This window comes from Siphateles boraxobius, unplaced genomic scaffold (genome assembly GCF_051911475.1).
Source record: "Siphateles boraxobius isolate OS27281-9 unplaced genomic scaffold, OSU_SipBor_1 163, whole genome shotgun sequence".
NCBI classification, from domain to species: domain Eukaryota; kingdom Metazoa; phylum Chordata; class Actinopteri; order Cypriniformes; family Leuciscidae; genus Siphateles; species Siphateles boraxobius.
Window position 1 is genome coordinate 35,254 of NW_027508770.1, and position 18,029 is coordinate 53,282.

The 18,029-nt window shown below is 43.2% G+C and overlaps 1 protein-coding gene across 5 annotated transcripts in view; it reads right to left on the minus strand.

Moving 5' to 3' along the window:
- Window positions 1–315: 315 nt before the first annotated feature.
- aamp (angio-associated, migratory cell protein) overlaps window positions 316–18,029 on the minus strand; it is a 53,874-nt gene continuing 36,160 nt past the window's right edge. The window contains exons 7-13 of one of the 5 annotated variants that reach the window (XR_013204716.1): window positions 15,818–15,933; window positions 8,735–8,829; window positions 7,587–7,677; window positions 7,360–7,514; window positions 2,225–2,329; window positions 2,091–2,136; window positions 316–1,883 (exon numbers count right to left, since the gene is read on the minus strand). Coding sequence is in view for 2 of the 5 variants with exons in the window: in XM_077232097.1 (XP_077088212.1) it covers window positions 2,254–2,329; window positions 7,360–7,514; window positions 7,587–7,677; window positions 8,735–8,829; window positions 15,818–15,933 (533 nt within the window). In the remaining 3 variants the exon portion in view is untranslated. Of the gene's footprint in view, window positions 2,152–2,190; window positions 2,330–7,359; window positions 7,515–7,586; window positions 7,678–8,734; window positions 8,830–15,817; window positions 15,934–18,029 lie in introns of all 5 variants that reach the window. The other 4 variants (XR_013204718.1, XR_013204717.1, XM_077232097.1 and 1 more) reach the window with 4 other exon arrangements.

Genomic DNA, 18,029 nt, shown 5'->3' on the forward strand with positions numbered 1-18,029 from the left:
TGTGGCCTGTTTCGGATATTTAGACGTTTATTTTAAAGGGAAATTTATTTTAAATAATAATGATAATATAAAAAAAAGTGTAATTAAGTGCAAAAGTTTTGTAAACTTTTGTAAACTCTAACCCTAACCCTAACCCTTACCATTTACACGACACAATAAGTGTGTCCCATCAGACAATCAAAAGTTCTACACCCCCTATGGCCTTCAGGCACACTTGAACACGAGCCAAATTTGCGAATGGTTATGCGCAAAGAGCGCAACTCTGATTTTTGGGACATGGAGGGGATTCAGTGGCAAACACGAGCTCACAGCTGGTTTAACATCACTTGTGTTTATTCACTCATCACATTTCTTGGCATGTTAAATCACAGCAAGTTACTTGTTACAGAGGGGGAGAAATTGGTTGACTACTCATGTTGTTTCAACATGACATTAATTAAACACAGCAGAATGTATGGCTAACCCAATCTGCAAAGAACTTTTACCAAGAGCGTCCACAGGCAGATCCTAATCTGTGTCACTGCTAATAATTCACAGCACGGTGGGAGAAGAATGAGAAAAACTGATCCTTAACAAGCAAACAGACACATAACAGCTGCTTTAATCTGAGCCAATGGGTACATTTTTTATCTTTTTTAAATGTTTTATGTAATGATTATGTCAAAAGTGAATTTCATACAACACTGGATGGTTAAACGAATGCGGACATCTCTTTCTAATTATTGGGTTTGTTTATTTCAGTCATTTCTGTGAGGACTAATATTAATGCTACAACATACAGTGAGATGTTTTTAATTGTGTTGCAGCAGTTTGTGGAGGTTTGTGACCCCGTGCAGAAAGAGATATATGCTTTACTGAGTGATGAAGAACAATCAAAATGTTCAACAACACAAGAGCATCAGATTTAGACACAGATGTCATGTGATGATGGAGTCAATGTTTCAATTCATCCCAAAGGCGTTCAGGTCAAGTTATTCCCACTACAGTCAATAAACTCTTTATTTATGGCCCTTTCTTTGTCCAGAGGTTCAGTCATGCTGGAGCAGAAGATCACCATCCATAAACGCTGTAGCGCACATTTCTCTAGAATGTCACTTTCTGGTATAGCATTAATATTTTTTCTCACAGAAATGACTAGAATAGTTTTGGGCTATATAGTGTACGTCCCAATTATAAAGATATAAACAAACAGTCCGTCAGGACTACACAGTCATGACAAGAATGACATTAAAAACAGAATACTAGAGCTCTGTTAAAAGTCTATAAAGCTTCTGTTTAAAGGCGATGGTGTGTCAGTGAGGAAGATCTACAGTTCCAGCGCTCGGAGGATGAACGTCCGTCGCTCTACCGGTCCGGGTCAGGGGTTAAGTTAGGGGTTACGGGTCAGGGTTCCCTCACTCTACAAGTCCGGGTCAGGGGTCCAGGGTCAGGGTTCGGGGTTAGGGTTCGGGGTCAGGATTCCGTCGCTCTACCGGTCCGGGTCAGGGGTTAAGTTAAAGGATCAGGTCAGGGGTCAGGGTTCGGGTTAGGGGTCAGGATTCTGTCGCTCTACCGGTCCGGGTTTAAGTTAAAGGTGCAGGGTTCCCTCGGTCTACCGGTCCGGGTCAGGGGTCAGGGTTCGGGGTCAGGATTCCGTCGCTCTACCGGTCCGGGTCAGGGGTCAGGGTTCGGGTTAGGGGTCAGGATTCTGTCGCTCTACCGGTCCGGGTCAGGGTTTAAGTTAAAGGGGTCAGGGTTCCCTCGCTCTACCGGTCCGGGTCAGGGGTCAGGGTCGGGTCAGGATTCCGTCGCTCTATCGGTCCGGGTCACGGGTTAAGTTAAGGGGTCAGGGTTCCCTCGCTCTACTAGTCCGGGTCAGGGGTTAAGTTAAGGTGTCAGGTCAGGGGTCAGGGGTCAGGGTTTGGATTAGGGGTCAGGGTCAGGATTCCGTCGCTCTACCGGTCCGGGTCAGGGTTTAAGTTAAAGGGGTCAGGGTTCCCTCGCTCTACCGGTCCGGGTCAGGGGTCAGGGTCGGGTCAGGATTCCGTCGCTCTATCGGTCCGGGTCACGGGTTAAGTTAAGGTGTCAGGGTTCCCTCACTCTACTAGTCCGGGTCAGGATTCCGTCGCTCTACCGGTCCGGGTCAGGGGTTAAGTTAAGGTGTCAGGTCAGGGGTCAGGGGTCAGGGTTTGGATTAGGGGTCAGGGTTCAGGGTCAGGATTCCGTCGCTCTACCGGTCCGGGTCAGGGGTTAGGGGGTCAGGGTTCCCTCGTTCTAACGGTCCGGTCTCTGCAGGACGAAGACTTTGGCTTTATGATCTCCTCCGGCAGTGACTGCGACTGACGCCTCTCTGTGGATACAACAGACCCAACATCACAAACCGTCAAAGAGTTACTGAACAAATTAATATTTTACCCATGATAAAAGTAGAACACATCAAGGAAGCAAAGCATGTTCAGTCTTTAATTAGAATTTTATGGACAAACTTGACAAAATTTGAAAGAATAATATTTAAAATATCTTGGATAAAAGCATCTGCTAAATGAATATATGTAAATGTAAATCTTCATCGCAGGTTTTCTGGGTTTGAAATTACATGAGTAAATTATGATATTTGAGTGAACTAAGCCTTTAACAATCAGAGTAAAGTATCAGACTTAAGTGATTTGATGTAGATGACGCTACAGGATGAAGTCTGGACAGAGGAACATTACAATGTCAGAGTAAACAGACTTTATGGACATGAACACACTGCAGCTAAATCCTGTTGTCAGTTTACCTTTTAGTGTTTAACCCAGTTTATTAATGGGAATGACAACCACATTTTACAACCAAATTAACTCCCAAAAAAGAGGGAAGGAAAGAAGTAGGAGCCTAGACTCACTCCCGTTGCCAGAACTTGCTAGAAAACAGAAACCGTAAACAGAACAAGCCCATAATTGAAGCTAAATAAATCCAAAATCTTTATATTGAAAGCAGGCATAAACAAAACTGCACATTGTTTGATGGAGGGTTGGTTAAAACTGCAAACACAAGTCTTTGGTTGTGGTCATAGTGTTAGCTAACATATTGCTTTGGTCAAAAAGAGCAGATACCAAACGCACAAGATGCCAAAGCGTTGCTATGGTTACCACTGTGTGAATCAATTTCGGATGCGAGTCGTTTTCCGTGCACATGGAATGGTGATTTAGGGAATCCAGTTGTGACTCCTAAAAACTTTACACTCTGGCCAAACAGGAGCATTCATCAACTATGTGAAATTAATAAAACACCCATTTCAGAATCTCAGTTCCTGATCAGCCTCAGTTTAACACACACAGCTGTTCAGTTTAACACACACACACACCTGTTCAGTTTAACACACACACACACACCTGTTCAGTTTAAGTCAAGTCAAGTCATCCTCATTTATATAGCGCTTTTAACAATGTAGATTGTTTCAAAGCAGCTTTACAGAGATAAACATATAATTTAAGGTAACAGAGATTGGTTTGGTTTTATAGTGGTTCTTGAAAAAAAAATTTTCCAGCTAAAGTTAGTTTTGATTGATTCACTTCCGTCTAAATGATCATTTGTTATTAAATTAGGGGCCGCTAAGACGACACCGTTCTCTCTAAACAGACTTTAAACGTGAACCTGTGATAGACGCTGATGGCGTTCACATGCGCATTAAGAATTGATTCTATAGTTATGTGCGTTTGAATATATGTGCGTAGGTTTGTAATTCCTTACACACCATGCCTAAACAAACTACTTGTCTATAAATTTTGATGCAGAATTTTTATTTTATCTTATCACTTTGGGTAGGTACGCGAACCGAATTCCACAAGGCTTTATCTGTAGAGTGGTATAGGGATCCTCCATAGGGAGAGGCTAGTTGGCACTTCAGCACTGCATTGTCATCGGGTCCAGGCGAAAGTCCTTCGTCAGATCTGCAAACAGCCTGGATCCGGCAGGCTGCGGGAAAACCTTGGGATAAACAAAGACACTTAAATTAGCGTAGATGCCATTCTTCTTATGATGTAACGAGTACATCAGGATTTGAGGGAAGTGTTCCCAGTTCCGGCTGACCTAATCTAAGCAGCCTAATATTGATTTATAGAAGTCTATAAAGTGTTATGTGAATGCTAGCTCAAAGAGATGTGTTTTTAGTCTAGCTTTGAACTGACAGACTGTGTCTGCTTCCCGGACAATGTTAGGAAGATTGTTCCAAAGTTTTGGTACTAAATAGGAAAAGGATCTACCGCCAGCAGTCGATTTAGATATTCTAGGTATTATCAACTGGCCTGAGTTTAGAGATCGCAATAGACGTGAAGGACTATAATGCGTTTAACACACACACACACCTGTTCAGTTTAACACACACACCAGTTCAGTTTAACACACACACCTGTTCAGTTTAACACACACACCAGTTCAGTTTAACATACACACACACCTGTTCAGTTTAACACACACAGCTGTTCAGTTTAACACACACACCTGTTCAGTTTAACACACACACCTGTTCAGTTTAACACACAGCTGTTCAGTTTAACACACACACCTGTTCAGTTTAACACACACACCAGTTCAGTTTAACACACACACCAGTTCAGTTTAACACACACACACACCTGTTCAGTTTAACACACACACCAGTTCAGTTTAACATACACACACACCTGTTCAGTTTAACACACACAGCTGTTCAGTTTAACACACACACCTGTTCAGTTTAACACACACACCTGTTCAGTTTAACACACACACCTGTTCAGTTTAACACACACACCAGTTCAGTTTAACACACACACCAGTTCAGTTTAACACACACACACACCTGTTCAGTTTAACACACACACCAGTTCAGTTTAACATACACACACAGTAATGACTTTATGAACTTCTTCACTTATAAGATCGATAATATCAGGGACAAAATTATAACTATGCAACCGTCTACTAGAGCATCGCATCAGACAGTGCAGTGTAGTCTCCCTGAGGAAAAATTTGATTCATACATTGCTATAGGAGAAGAAGAATTTTGCAAAATCGTTAACTCATCTAAATCGACAACTTGTATGTTAGACCCTATACCGACTAAACTACTGAAAGAGACGCTTCCAGAAGTCATAGATCCTCTTCTTAACATCATTAATTCATCTTTGTCTCTAGGATACGTACCAAAACCCTTTAAGCTGGCTATGATTAAACCGCTTATTAAAAAAACGCAACTTGATCCTACGGAATTAGTCAATTACAGGCCGATCTTGAATTTGCCTTTTCTGTCAAAGATATTAGAAAAGGCAGTATCCTCACAACGGTGTTCCTTTCTTGAAGGAAATGGTATCTGTGAGTATTTCCAGTCAGGATTTAGACCGCACCATAGCACTGAGACAGCTCTCATTAGAGTCACAAATGATTTGCTCTTATCATCCGATCGTGGTTGTATCTCTCTATTAGTGTTACTTGACCTTAGTGCTGCATTTGACACCATTGACCACAACATTCTCTTAAATAGACTAGAAAACTATGTTGGCATTAGTGGAATTGCACTAGCATGGTTTAAATCATACTTATCTGACCGCTATCAGTTTGTAGCAGTAAATGAAGAGATGTCTTATCGGTCAAAAGTTCAGTATGGTGTACCACAAGGCTCAGTACTAGGACCGCTGCTGTTCACTCTGTACATGCTACCCTTAGGAGATATCATTAGGAAGCATGGCATTAGTTTTCACTGTTATGCTGATGATACTCAGATCTATATTTCTTCCAAACCTGACGAAACTCACCAATTCACAAAATTAACGGAATGCATAGCTGATATAAAAAATTGGATGACTGGTTCTAAAGTTAAATTCTAGTTAAATTCTGAAAAAACAGATAGATTCTAATTATTGGACAAAAAACTTCCACACGTAAAAACCTAGAATAACGTCTAACACTTGATGGCTGCTCTGTTAAGTCTTCGTCGTCAGTTAGGAACCTGTGTGTGTGTGTGAGTGTGTGTGTGTGTGTGTGTGGGTGTGCTCTTTGATACCAATCTCTCATTTGAAAGTCACGTGTCTAGTGTCTGTAAAAGCGCATTTTTCCATCTTAAAAATATATCTAAATGACGTCATATGCTCTCATTGACAAATGCGGAACAGTTAGTTCATGCGTTCATGACCTCAAGGCTAGATTATTGTAATGCTCTACTGGGTGGTTGCCCTGCACGCTTAATAAACAAACTACAGCTGGTTCAAAACGCAGCCGCTAGAGTTCTTACCAGAACCAGGAAGTACGACCATATTAGCCCGATTCTGTCAACACTGCATTGTCTCCCTATTAAACCTCGTATAAATTTTAAAATATTGCTGATTACTTACAAAGCACTAAATGGTTTAGCTCCCCAGTACTTGAGCGAGCTCTTACACATTATAGTCCTTCACGTCTATTGCGATCTCAAAACTCCGGCCAGTTGATAATACCTAGAATATATAAATCGACTGCTGGCGGTAGATCCTTTTCCTATTTAGCACCAAAACTTTGGAAGAATTTTCCTAACATTGTCCGGGAAGCAGACACAGTCTGTCAGTTCAAATCTAGACTAAACACACATCTCTTTGGCTTAGCATACACATAACACATTATAGATTGCTATAATTCAATGTTAGGCTGCATAGATTAGATCAGCCGGAACCGGGAACACTTCCCATAAATCCTGATTTACTTTGTACATCATAAGAAGGATGCTGTCTACACTAATATTAGTCTCTCTGTTTATCCCGAGGTTTATCGCAGTCCGCCGGATCTAGGCCGTATCCAGATCTGAGGAAGGACCATCACATGGACACGACGACAACGCATCCCTGAAGTGCCAGCCTCATCAACACTGTGAAGGCCTCATGGACACCTCAACAAACTCGTCTCCATACCGGCGTGATGACTCCGACCCCTAACCAGATGAACTGGATAAATATTGTGAAAGTTCTGATCCAATCTGACTTCTGACCTATTATGCCGCCTAAATCATAATCATACACTGTTCGTTTGTTGGCCAAAGGAGGACTGGCCCCCCGACTGAGCCTGGGTTCTCCCAAGGTTTTTTTCTCCATTCTGTCACCTGATGGAGTTTTGGTTCCTTGCCAATGTCGCCTTTTTTTTCGCCTTCATTCGCCGTTGGCTTTTGGCTTGTGTAGTTGGGGACATTTAACATTTAATTTTGAATTTAACAATACTATTACAACTTTATTTTCCTGTTATCTCTGTAAAGCTGCTTTGAAACAATTTGTATTGTAAAAGCGCTATATAAATAAAGGTGACTTGACTTGACTGTTCAGTTTAACACACACACCTGTTCAGTTTAACACACACAGCTGTTCAGTTTAACACACACCTGTTCAGTTTAACACAAACCTGTTCAACACGAAGTCGAGGATCTCAGCAGAGTGTCCGCGATACTCCGACATCAGGATTCCTGATCGAGCGTCCCACAGAGTCACGACACCAGCCAGATTACAGGTGGAGACCACAGCAGACGCCTCTTCCCACTGCAGGTGGACTAACCCAACCTGACACACACACACGTCATATACAAGGCAAGACGTTTATGTGCCATATTTAAATGTATTCTCAGCTTTTACCTCATGTTTACACCGATGTCTGAGGCTCTGTGAATTCATATCATAAATGGCCAGTGTGCCGTCCAGATACGCAACAGCAACTAGAGGCAACCTGGAACACAGCAAACACTTCTAATAAGTCACATTTATATATTACGAATAAAACCAATCCACAACCTGACCTCTGACCTGTAATACTCCTGAATCATCATCACACACTGTTAGGTCGTTGGCCAGAGGAGAACTGAGACTGAGTCTGGTTTCTCACGAGGGTTTTCCTCCATTCTGTCTCTAATGGAGTTTGTGTTTGTCACTGTCGCCTCTGGATTCATTATTTGGAGAAACTTAATATTCAACAGTATTATTGCTCTGACTGCACTGACACTGCTGTATGAGAGCTGAGCTGATGATGACATCACTTTTTTCACTAGAACTGCTTTATAGATTATCATATTTGATGAACTTTACAGTTAAACTGAACTGAATCAACACTGAACTGACCTCAGCTAATCTGTTTGCATAATTGCTCATTATTTTCCTTTTTATCACTAAAGCTGCTTGTATTATATAAACAACATATATTGTATTAACCGCTGCAGAAATACAGGAGGCTTACATGGACCCTAATAATAGGATTAGTAGAACAGTTGGAATTTAAAAAAAAAGTTTAATGTAACCACGTCAATCAGAAAAAATTAGCCAAATCAGATTTAAATTTCATTCAGATTTTAAGGGGTCGTTTAAACCTTTGATTGGACTGAAAACTGAAACTGGAAAGTTTTGCACATGTGCATTGATGTAGAAAATGCATAATGACGTATGAAGCAAAGAACGAGTTCTCCTTCCACTCATCGTCTGTGAAGAGCAGGACAGTGTCGTCCCAGCAGCCCTTGCTTCAGACTCATCCACAGATGCTTGTTTTGGCCATTTTTACTGCTTTATAAATATAAGCAGTGCTCGTCGTCTCATAATCACAAGTCAATGTTTGGTGGATTGATGTAACTTAATTAAAAAGCGGATCTTGTGCTCGGAGACTGGCTGTGACAGAACTGGGTGAGATAATTTAGGATCATGGATGAAGTCTGACTGACTGATCAATGTGTGTTTGCACTACATCAAAACACTACTACATACTTAAGCCTGGAGTATAGGTTATATGCTTTACTTACACATTACAAAATCCCACAGATTCTACAGAGTTGGAATCCTGCTCCTGCATCGAGTCTTTTGCTTCCGAGTTTTCACTGGAAAATGAACATAACACCTAAAGAAGAAAATAAATAAATCACACTGCAAGAACATGTGAAGCTCTCTGATGGCGATCTACATTGGATCACATCCATTTATAATGCTTGGAATCCACACAGAACTTAAAGGATATTCCTCGCATCCAGATCTGTAATCGTCTCACTTCATGACACTCACAATATGGTCAATACTAGGAATCCATTTTAATAAGGAGGTTCAACCAACTCTTGAGTTAAAACTTGAACTGAGTTGAGTAGACTGAGACTCACTGAGTAGACTGAGACTCACTGAGTAGACTGAGACTCACTGAGTAGACTGAGACTCACTGAGTAGACAGACACTCACTGAGTAGACAGACAGACACTGAGTAGACTTAGACACCGAGTAGACTGAGACTCCGAGTAGACTGAGACTCCGAGTAGACTGAGACTCCGAGTAGACTGAGACTCCGAGTAGACTGAGACTCCGAGTAGACTGAGACTCCGAGTAGACTGAGACTCCGAGTAGACTGAGACTCCGAGTAGACTGAGACTCTGAGTAGACGGAGACACTGAGTAGACTGTGTCTCAGTCTACTCAGTAGTCTACTCAGACTCTGAGGAGACTGAGACACTGAGGAGACTGAGACTCTGAGTAGACTGAGACTCTTGAGTAGACTGAGACACTGAGGAGACTGAGACACTGAGGAGACTGAGACACTGAGGAGACTGAGACACTGAGGAGACTGAGACTCTGAGGAGACTGAGACTCTGAGGAGACTGAGACTCTGAGGAGACTGAGACTCTGAGGAGACTGAGACTCTGAGGAGACTGAGACTGAGTAGACTGAGACTCTGAGCAGACTGAAACACTGAGCAGACTGAGACTCAGAGTAGACTGAGACTCTGAGTAGACTGAGACTCTGAGTAGACTGAGACTCTGAGTAGACTGAGACTCCGAGTAGACTGAGACTCCGAGTAGACTGAGTAGACTGAGACTCCGAGTAGACTGAGTAGACTGAGACTCTGAGTAGACTGAGACTCCGAGTAGACTGAGTAGACTGAGACTCCGAGTAGACTGAGTAGACTGAGACTCCGAGTAGACTGAGTAGACTGAGACTCCGAGTAGACTGAGACTCTGAGTAGACTGAGACTCTGAGTAGACTGAGACAGTACACTGAGACACTGAGTAGACTGAGACTGAGTAGACTGAGACTGAGTAGACTGAGACTGAGTAGACTGAGACTGAGTAGACTGAGACTGAGTAAACTGAGACTGAGTAAACTGAGACTGAGTAAACTGAGACTGAGTAAACTGAGACTGAGTAGACTGAGACTGAGTAGACTGAGACACTGAGTAGACTGAGAGACTGAGTAGACTGAGACACTGAGTAGACTGAGACTCAGAGTAGACTGAGACTCTGAGTAGACTGAGACTCTGAGTAGACTGAGACTCTGAGTAGACTGAGACTCTGAGTAGACTGAGACACTGAGGAGACTGAGACACTGAGGAGACTGAGACTCTGAGTAGACTGAGACTCTGAGTAGACTGAGACTCTGAGTAGACTGAGTAGACTGAGACTCTGAGTAGACTGAGACACTGAGTAGACTGAGACTCTGAGTAGACTGAGACTCTGAGTAGACTGAGACTCTGAGTAGACTGAGACTCTGAGTAGACTGAGTAGACTGAGACTCTGAGGAGACTGAGACACTGAGGAGACTGAGACTCTGAGTAGACTGAGACTCTGAGTAGACTGAGACTCTGAGCAGACTGAAACACTGAGCAGACTGAGACTCCGAGTAGACTGAGTAGACTGAGACTCCGAGTAGACTGAGTAGACTGAGACTCCGAGTAGACTGAGACTCTGAGTAGACTGAGACTCCGAGTAGACTGAGACTCTGAGTAGACTGAGACTCTGAGTAGACTGAGACTCTGAGTAGACTGAGACTCTGAGTAGACTGAGACTCTGAGTAGACTGAGACTCCGAGTAGACTGAGTAGACTGAGACTCCGAGTAGACTGAGTAGACTGAGACTCCGAGTAGACTGAGACTCTGAGTAGACTGAGACTCCGAGTAGACTGAGTAGACTGAGACTCCGAGTAGACTGAGTAGACTGAGACTCCGAGTAGACTGAGTAGACTGAGACTCCGAGTAGACTGAGACTCTGAGTAGACTGAGACTCTGAGTAGACTGAGACTCTGAGTAGACTGAGACAGTACACTGAGACTCTGAGTAGACTGAGACTGAGTAGACTGAGACTGAGTAAACTGAGACTGAGTAAACTGAGACTGAGTAAACTGAGACTGAGTAAACTGAGACTGAGTAGACTGAGACTGAGTAGACTGAGACACTGAGTAGACTGAGAGACTGAGTAGACTGAGACTCTGAGTAGACTGAGACACTGAGTAGACTGAGACTCTGAGTAGACTGAGACTCTGAGTAGACTGAGACTCTGAGTAGACTGAGACACTGAGACACTGAGGAGACTGAGACTCTGAGTAGACTGAGACTCTGAGTAGACTGAGACTCTGAGTAGACTGAGTAGACTGAGACTCTGAGTAGACTGAGACTCTGAGTAGACTGAGACTCTGAGTAGACTGAGACTCTGAGTAGACTGAGAATCTGAGTAGACTGAGAATCTGAGTAGACTGAGTAGACTGAGACTCTGAGGAGACTGAGACACTGAGGAGACTGAGACTCTGAGTAGACTGAGACTCTGAGTAGACTGAGACTCTGAGTAGACTGAGACTCCGAGTAGACTGAGTAGACTGAGACTCCGAGTAGACTGAGTAGACTGAGACTCCGAGTAGACTGAGTAGACTGAGACTCTGAGTAGACTGAGACTCTGAGTAGACTGAGACTCTGAGTAGACTGAGACTCTGAGTAGACTGAGACTCTGAGTAGACTGAGACTCTGAGTAGACTGAGATACTGAGTAGAATGAGACTCTGAGTAGAATGAGACTCTGAGTAGAATGAGACTCTGAGTAGACTGAGACTCTGAGTAGACTGAGATACTGAGTAGACTGAGATACTGAGTAGACTGAGACTCTGAGTAGACTGAGATACTGAGTAGACTGAGATACTGAGTAGACTGAGACTCTGAGTAGACTGAGACTCTGAGTAGACTGAGACTCTGAGTAGACTGAGAGACTGAGACACTAGACTGAGACTCTGAGTAGACTGAGACTGAGTAGACTGAGACTCTGAGTAGACTGAGTAGACTGAGACAGTACACTGAGACACTGAGTAGACTGAGACTGAGTAGACTGAGACTCTGAGTAGACTGAGACAGTACACTGAGACACTGAGTAGACTGAGACTGAATAGACTGAGACTGAGTAAACTGAGACTGAGTAAACTGAGACTGAGTAGACTGAGACACTGAGTAGACTGAGACACTGAGTAGACTGAGTAGACTGAGAGACTGAGTAGACTGAGACTCTGAGTAGACTGAGACACTGAGTAGACTGGGACACTGAGTAGACTGAGTAGACTGAGACACTGAGTAGAATGAGACTCTGAGTAGACTGAGACTCTGAGACTGAGACACTGAGACTGAGACACTGAGTAGACTGAGTAGACTGAGTAGACTGAGACACTGAGTAGAATGAGACTGAGTAGACTGAGACTCTGAGTAGACTGAGACTCTGAGTAGACTGAGACACTGAGTAGACTGAGACACTGAGTAGACTGAGTAGACAGACACTGAGTAGACTGAGACACTGAGTAGACTGAGAGACTGAGTAGACTGAGACACTGAGTAGACTGAGACACTGAGTAGACTGAGACACTGAGTAGACTGAGACACTGAGTAGACTGAGTAGACAGACACTGAGTAGACTGAGACACTGAGTAGACTGAGAGACTGAGTAGACTGAGAGACTGAGTAGACTGAGACACTGAGTAGACTGAGACACTGAGTAGACTGAGACACCGAGACTCTGAGTAGACTGAGACACTGAGTAGACTGAGTAGACTGAGACTCTGAGTAGACTGAGACACTGAGTAGACTGAGACACTGAGTAGACTGAGACACTGAGTAGACTGAGACACTGAGTAGACTGAGACTCTGAGTAGACTGAGACACTGAGACACTAAGTAGACTGAGTAGACTGAGACACTGAGTAGACTGAGACACTGAGTAGACTGAGACACTGAGTAGACTGAGACACTGAGACGACTGAGACACTGAGACACTAAGTAGACTGAGTAGACTGAGACACTGAGTAGACTGAGACACTGAGTAGACTGAGACACTGAGTAGACTGAGACACTGAGTAGACTGAGACACTGAGTAGACTGAGACACTGAGTAGACTGAGACACTGAGACTCTGAGTAGACTGAGACACTGAGACTCTGAGTAGACTGAGACACTGAGTAGACTGAGACACTGAGACTCTGAGTAGACTGAGACTCAAATCGTACAATGAACAGATTTTTTGCACAGATGCAGCACACCGAAAGAAGCTCTGGGTTTACCGAATAAAAAATGTGACTCAGTTTTCATTGACTAAAAACTACACTAAAATTCCCATATATTTAGTTGACCTAAACTTCACTAAACAAAAACAGGACAAGGTTGACTAAGGGTGTATTCACACCAGGAAAGTCCAATAGTTCACTTGCTTTGGTTCAGACCAGGGTTAGGTTTTTTTTTTTTTTTTTGGTACGGTTCGCATTCACACTGCTCTTTTTGCAAGTGAACCAAAATTTGTAAACAAAACCACACGTATGCTAAGGGGTCCATTCATTGGACAAGGATTCTCAAGTAGGGAAATCAGGAAGTGCAAAGAAGGCTTAACGTAAATGAACGCAGCATCATCCTTGTATTGTAGGCTAACTATCGTTACATTATATGAACTGCAAATGCTTTTTTTTGCATCTATGCGCGATTAGACTAAAGAGAATGCTCTGTATGTGAATGTCCTGATGCACACACTCATTCATTCATTCCATTGCAATGATGCACACACGACGCGCAGAAAGACGCGCAACAGATGTAATGTAGTAGGCTACAACAGATCACTTTCCCATAACGCAACTCCGACTACGGAAGCCTGTTAACTCAAAGGCGCAGTGCTTTCTTACAATTGGGTCGGTTCATGTTCACACCGTAAACGAACCGTACCAGAGTTCGTTTGGAACCGTACCGAGACCACCTCTTCAGCTGGGTCTCGGTTCCGTTGTTTAGTCCGCACCCGAGTTCGATTGCTGTATTCACACCTGCCCAAAAGGTCCGCACCAGGGGGGTAAACGGACTAGAGTTCGATTCAATCGAACCAAACAAGGCAGGTGTGATTACACCCTGAATGTGATAACAGGGTTCGTGCACACTTTTTAAAGTCAAATTTAAGGCTTTATAAGACCTGAAGAAATCAAAATTAATACCGTACATTAGGGTTGTGCAATATTAAAAATATATCTCAGTATTTTCAACGTTTTGTTGATAATAATTAGATGATATTTTACTGATTGTGTTTTTGTGCTGGTGCCATGGCTGGTATAGGCCTGTTGTTGACAGCTGACTCACGAAGATATTCATATTTTTCATATTCTATGCAGTGGTCAGTTCTCAGCAGTGACAGAAATTAATTTTTTAATTAAAGGGCAATATTTGCCACCTTAAATTGATTTCCAGGGGCATTTTCACCAATATATGGACATTTTTTCCATATATGCAGAGTTATGCATCACCTTTTATGTCAAATACTAACATTCAAATTATACAGTAATTATACTTATTTATACAATAATACATAATTATACAGTACCACTGTTACCAGTCAAATTAATTAATTCAATCAAAAATCCATCTTTGCAGTGCAGAGGTGACACAGAAGCGGCATTTATATATTTACACTCCATTTACAATTGGATAAATAAAGCTATGAGATTTTTTTTAAATCAATATTTAAATATTAAATGATTTCTAATTTTAACATTTTAATTAAAAGGTACTTTAAATATTAAACTAAAACTGCCAGTAGGCGGTGGCAAGTCACTGTCTTAAGTGAGTTGAGGGATTCATTCATTCAGCTGATTTGTTCAAACGGCTGATTCATTCGGGAAAGGAGCAAGTGATTCGTTCAAAATGCGGATTTCAGTCAAGAAATCATCGGTGTCTGTTGCATTGAGACTCTGCGACGGTTTCATTATGAAATTCTAGTCGGCGAAATAAAGGGAAAACAAACAATATTAACAATATTGTGTCTAAAAAGTAACTCACAATGTTAACTTATTGTTAATTTAACTGTTGTATTACAAATATCACAGTTGGAATTGTGCACGGGAAAATGGCACTGTTGCTGATGTGATATTCTAACATAAGAACATAATATGATATAAATATAAGACAAAAACTGATTTGAGGACATACCTATGAACTGCACACAGCAGTGAAAGGACGATAGACAAATGCGATGTCAGCTCACAGTGCCTCGTACATAGTTAAAACAATGATTACAATATCATAATAGACAATACACATCGCACACCCCTACGCACATAAAGAATGAACTTACAACTGAACTGACATTTACCAACTTTCTTCTTTTCTCTCTCGCGTTCAGGAGACCGACGTTATTCTGCCGCGATTCCCGCGAATGTGATGCGAATTGTCACGTGAACAAGCAAATCCACAAAGATAGAATAATAAAAAATAATACGCTAATTAGATAGTTGTAATTTGGAAAGCATTTAGATATGTCTAAGTCAAAGTGTCCTCTAAAATTGAAGACCTTTCATAAGGTAACCCCCTAACCCTAACCCAGACTTTATAAGACTTTTTATGGCCTTATATTTTAAAAATGTAATTTGAGACTTTAAGACTTTTTAAGGATCCGCGGGAACCCTGGATAAAAACTAAAGTGTACATTTGACACAACTAAGACTAAATAAAAAAATAGCAGACAAAATGAACACCAGTGCTTTGAGACTACCTACTTCTTCATTAAAAGCACAAATAAAGACATAAAAATATCACTATAGTATTGAGTAAAAACACCTGGTTAGGGTTACTCTGTTCACCTTTCCTGTGGATGTGTTGATGAGTTTGGCCTGACCGTCAACGGAGCCCGTCAGAACCAGCGTTCCCTCTTTATTGCAGGCCAGAGCCGTCAGCGGCCCCTGGTGCCCGTCGGGCCCTGAGGAAACACACACACCGGTTCAGGGCCAACAACACACTTAAATCCGTCCCATTGATTGAGTCATCTCACATTCTATGCTTTAAAGGCAAAGTAATTCACCTGAAAAGTGAAGCCAAAGCACCTTGATCGCCCCCCGGTGGCTGGTCCTAGTACAGCTCATAAACCCCACCTCCCTGTGTTATTCAACGGGACGTGAGACCAACTAAACAAATAAATTACACTTCAAATATATTTTTTCCAAAGATAGTTTCTGTCATTTCCTGTCGTTTTTATCAAGCTGATGTAAGTTCAAGTGTCTGTTTTTAAAATAAGTTCAAAATTGGAGCGGAACGGAGGAGCGGAGCAGACATAAGCCACTTACAAAAAAGTGCAGGGACTGGGAGGGTGCATTTGGCAAGAGTGAGCGCGGAGCGTTGATTTTGCAGCTTTACTTCCTGTTCACTACTGCGCAGGTCTGGTCCTGAGATGGTCCCGAGATCGCTACTGCGCAGGTCCAGTCCCGAGATCGCTACTACGCAGGTCCGGTCCCGAGATCGCTACATTGCTACTGCGCAGGTCTGGCCCTGAGATCGCGCAGGTCTGATGCTGAGATCGCGCAGGTCTGATCCTGAGATCGCTACTGCGCAGGTCTGGTCCTGAGATGGTCCCGAGATCGCTACTGCGCAGGTCCGGTCCCGAGATCGCTACTGCGCAGGTCCGGTCCCGAGATCGCTCCTGCGCATGTCCGGTCCCGAGATCGCTACTGCGCAGGTCCGGTCCCGAGATCGCTACTGCGCAGGTCCGGTCCCGAGATCGCTACTGCGCAGGTCCGGTCCCGAGATCGCTACTGCGCAGTTCCGGTCCCGAGATCGCTACTGCACAGCTTTGATCCCGAGATCGCTACTGCGCAGCTTTGATCCCGAGATCGCTACTGCGCAGGTCTGATCCTGAGATCGCTACTGCGCAGGTCTGGTCTGGAGAACGCTACTGCACAGGTCTGGTCCTGAGATGGTCCCGAGATCGCTACTGCACAGGTCCGGTCCCGAGATCGCTACTGCGCAGATTCCAGTCCCAAGATGTCAGCGCCATATCGGGACACTGGCGGCTTCACTTCTCACCAATGGAAGAGAGCGAAGGGGCGTCATCCATCTTTTTTTACAGTCTATGGTTCGGGTGTGTGTGATAAGAGTCCACTGAAGGGGTTAAACGTACTCGCACTTCAGAGTGGCTAAGAATGGTTGGTCATTTAACATGACATTTAACATGGTCATTTAACATGACCAATAAGTTGACAATATTCCTCCGCCCAGGCGAGCAACCACCAAGAAGACTGTTAAAACCAATTCTCCCCCAGGACAACTGGAAGCTGCTAGGGACTAGAAAATGCTGGCTGATCTTGATCAACGGCTTATTTTTCCACCTGAGATTGCCACCACTAACCTCCGACCAGATATTGTTTTGTGGTCTGGATCAGCACGCATTGTTCACCTGATAGAGTTAACAGTGCCATGGGAGGATGTGGTAGATGAGGCATATGAGAGGAAGAAACTGCGGTATGCTCATCTGGCCTCTGAAGCAGAACAGCGAGGATGGAGAGCCCGGGTTTATCCAGTGGAAGTGGGTTGTTGAGGATTTGTGGCACACTCTACAACCCGGTTCCTCAGAGACGTTGGATTCAGTGGTCAAGAGTTGCGTCGCACAGTAAAGAACTTATCTGAAGCAGCAGAGAGGAGCATCAACTGGCTGTGGTTGAGACGGAAAGATTCTGGCTGGCCACGCTACGGTTTCGAAGAATTCTTGATAAACTCGAGGAGTCTGTTGGTTTGTATAGTTAGCATAGTTATTACAGTTATTACGTTCCTGTGTATTTTGAGTGAATAAGGATCTGTGTTTGGATATTGTGTTTTGCGGTAGGTAGTATGCCATACGGAACCGTTGCCACTGAACCCGCTTTAACGGCGGCAGAGGGGCTCGACAGCCTTAGTCAAATGGGTTGGCGCTGTTGTATTACAAATTTATTAAATGTCTAACTTAGGTTCAACAGTATTTTAGCTGAGAAAGTTCACACAAGTGTTTACCATTTGGAGGCATAGGTGATGACATTTAACCTTTTG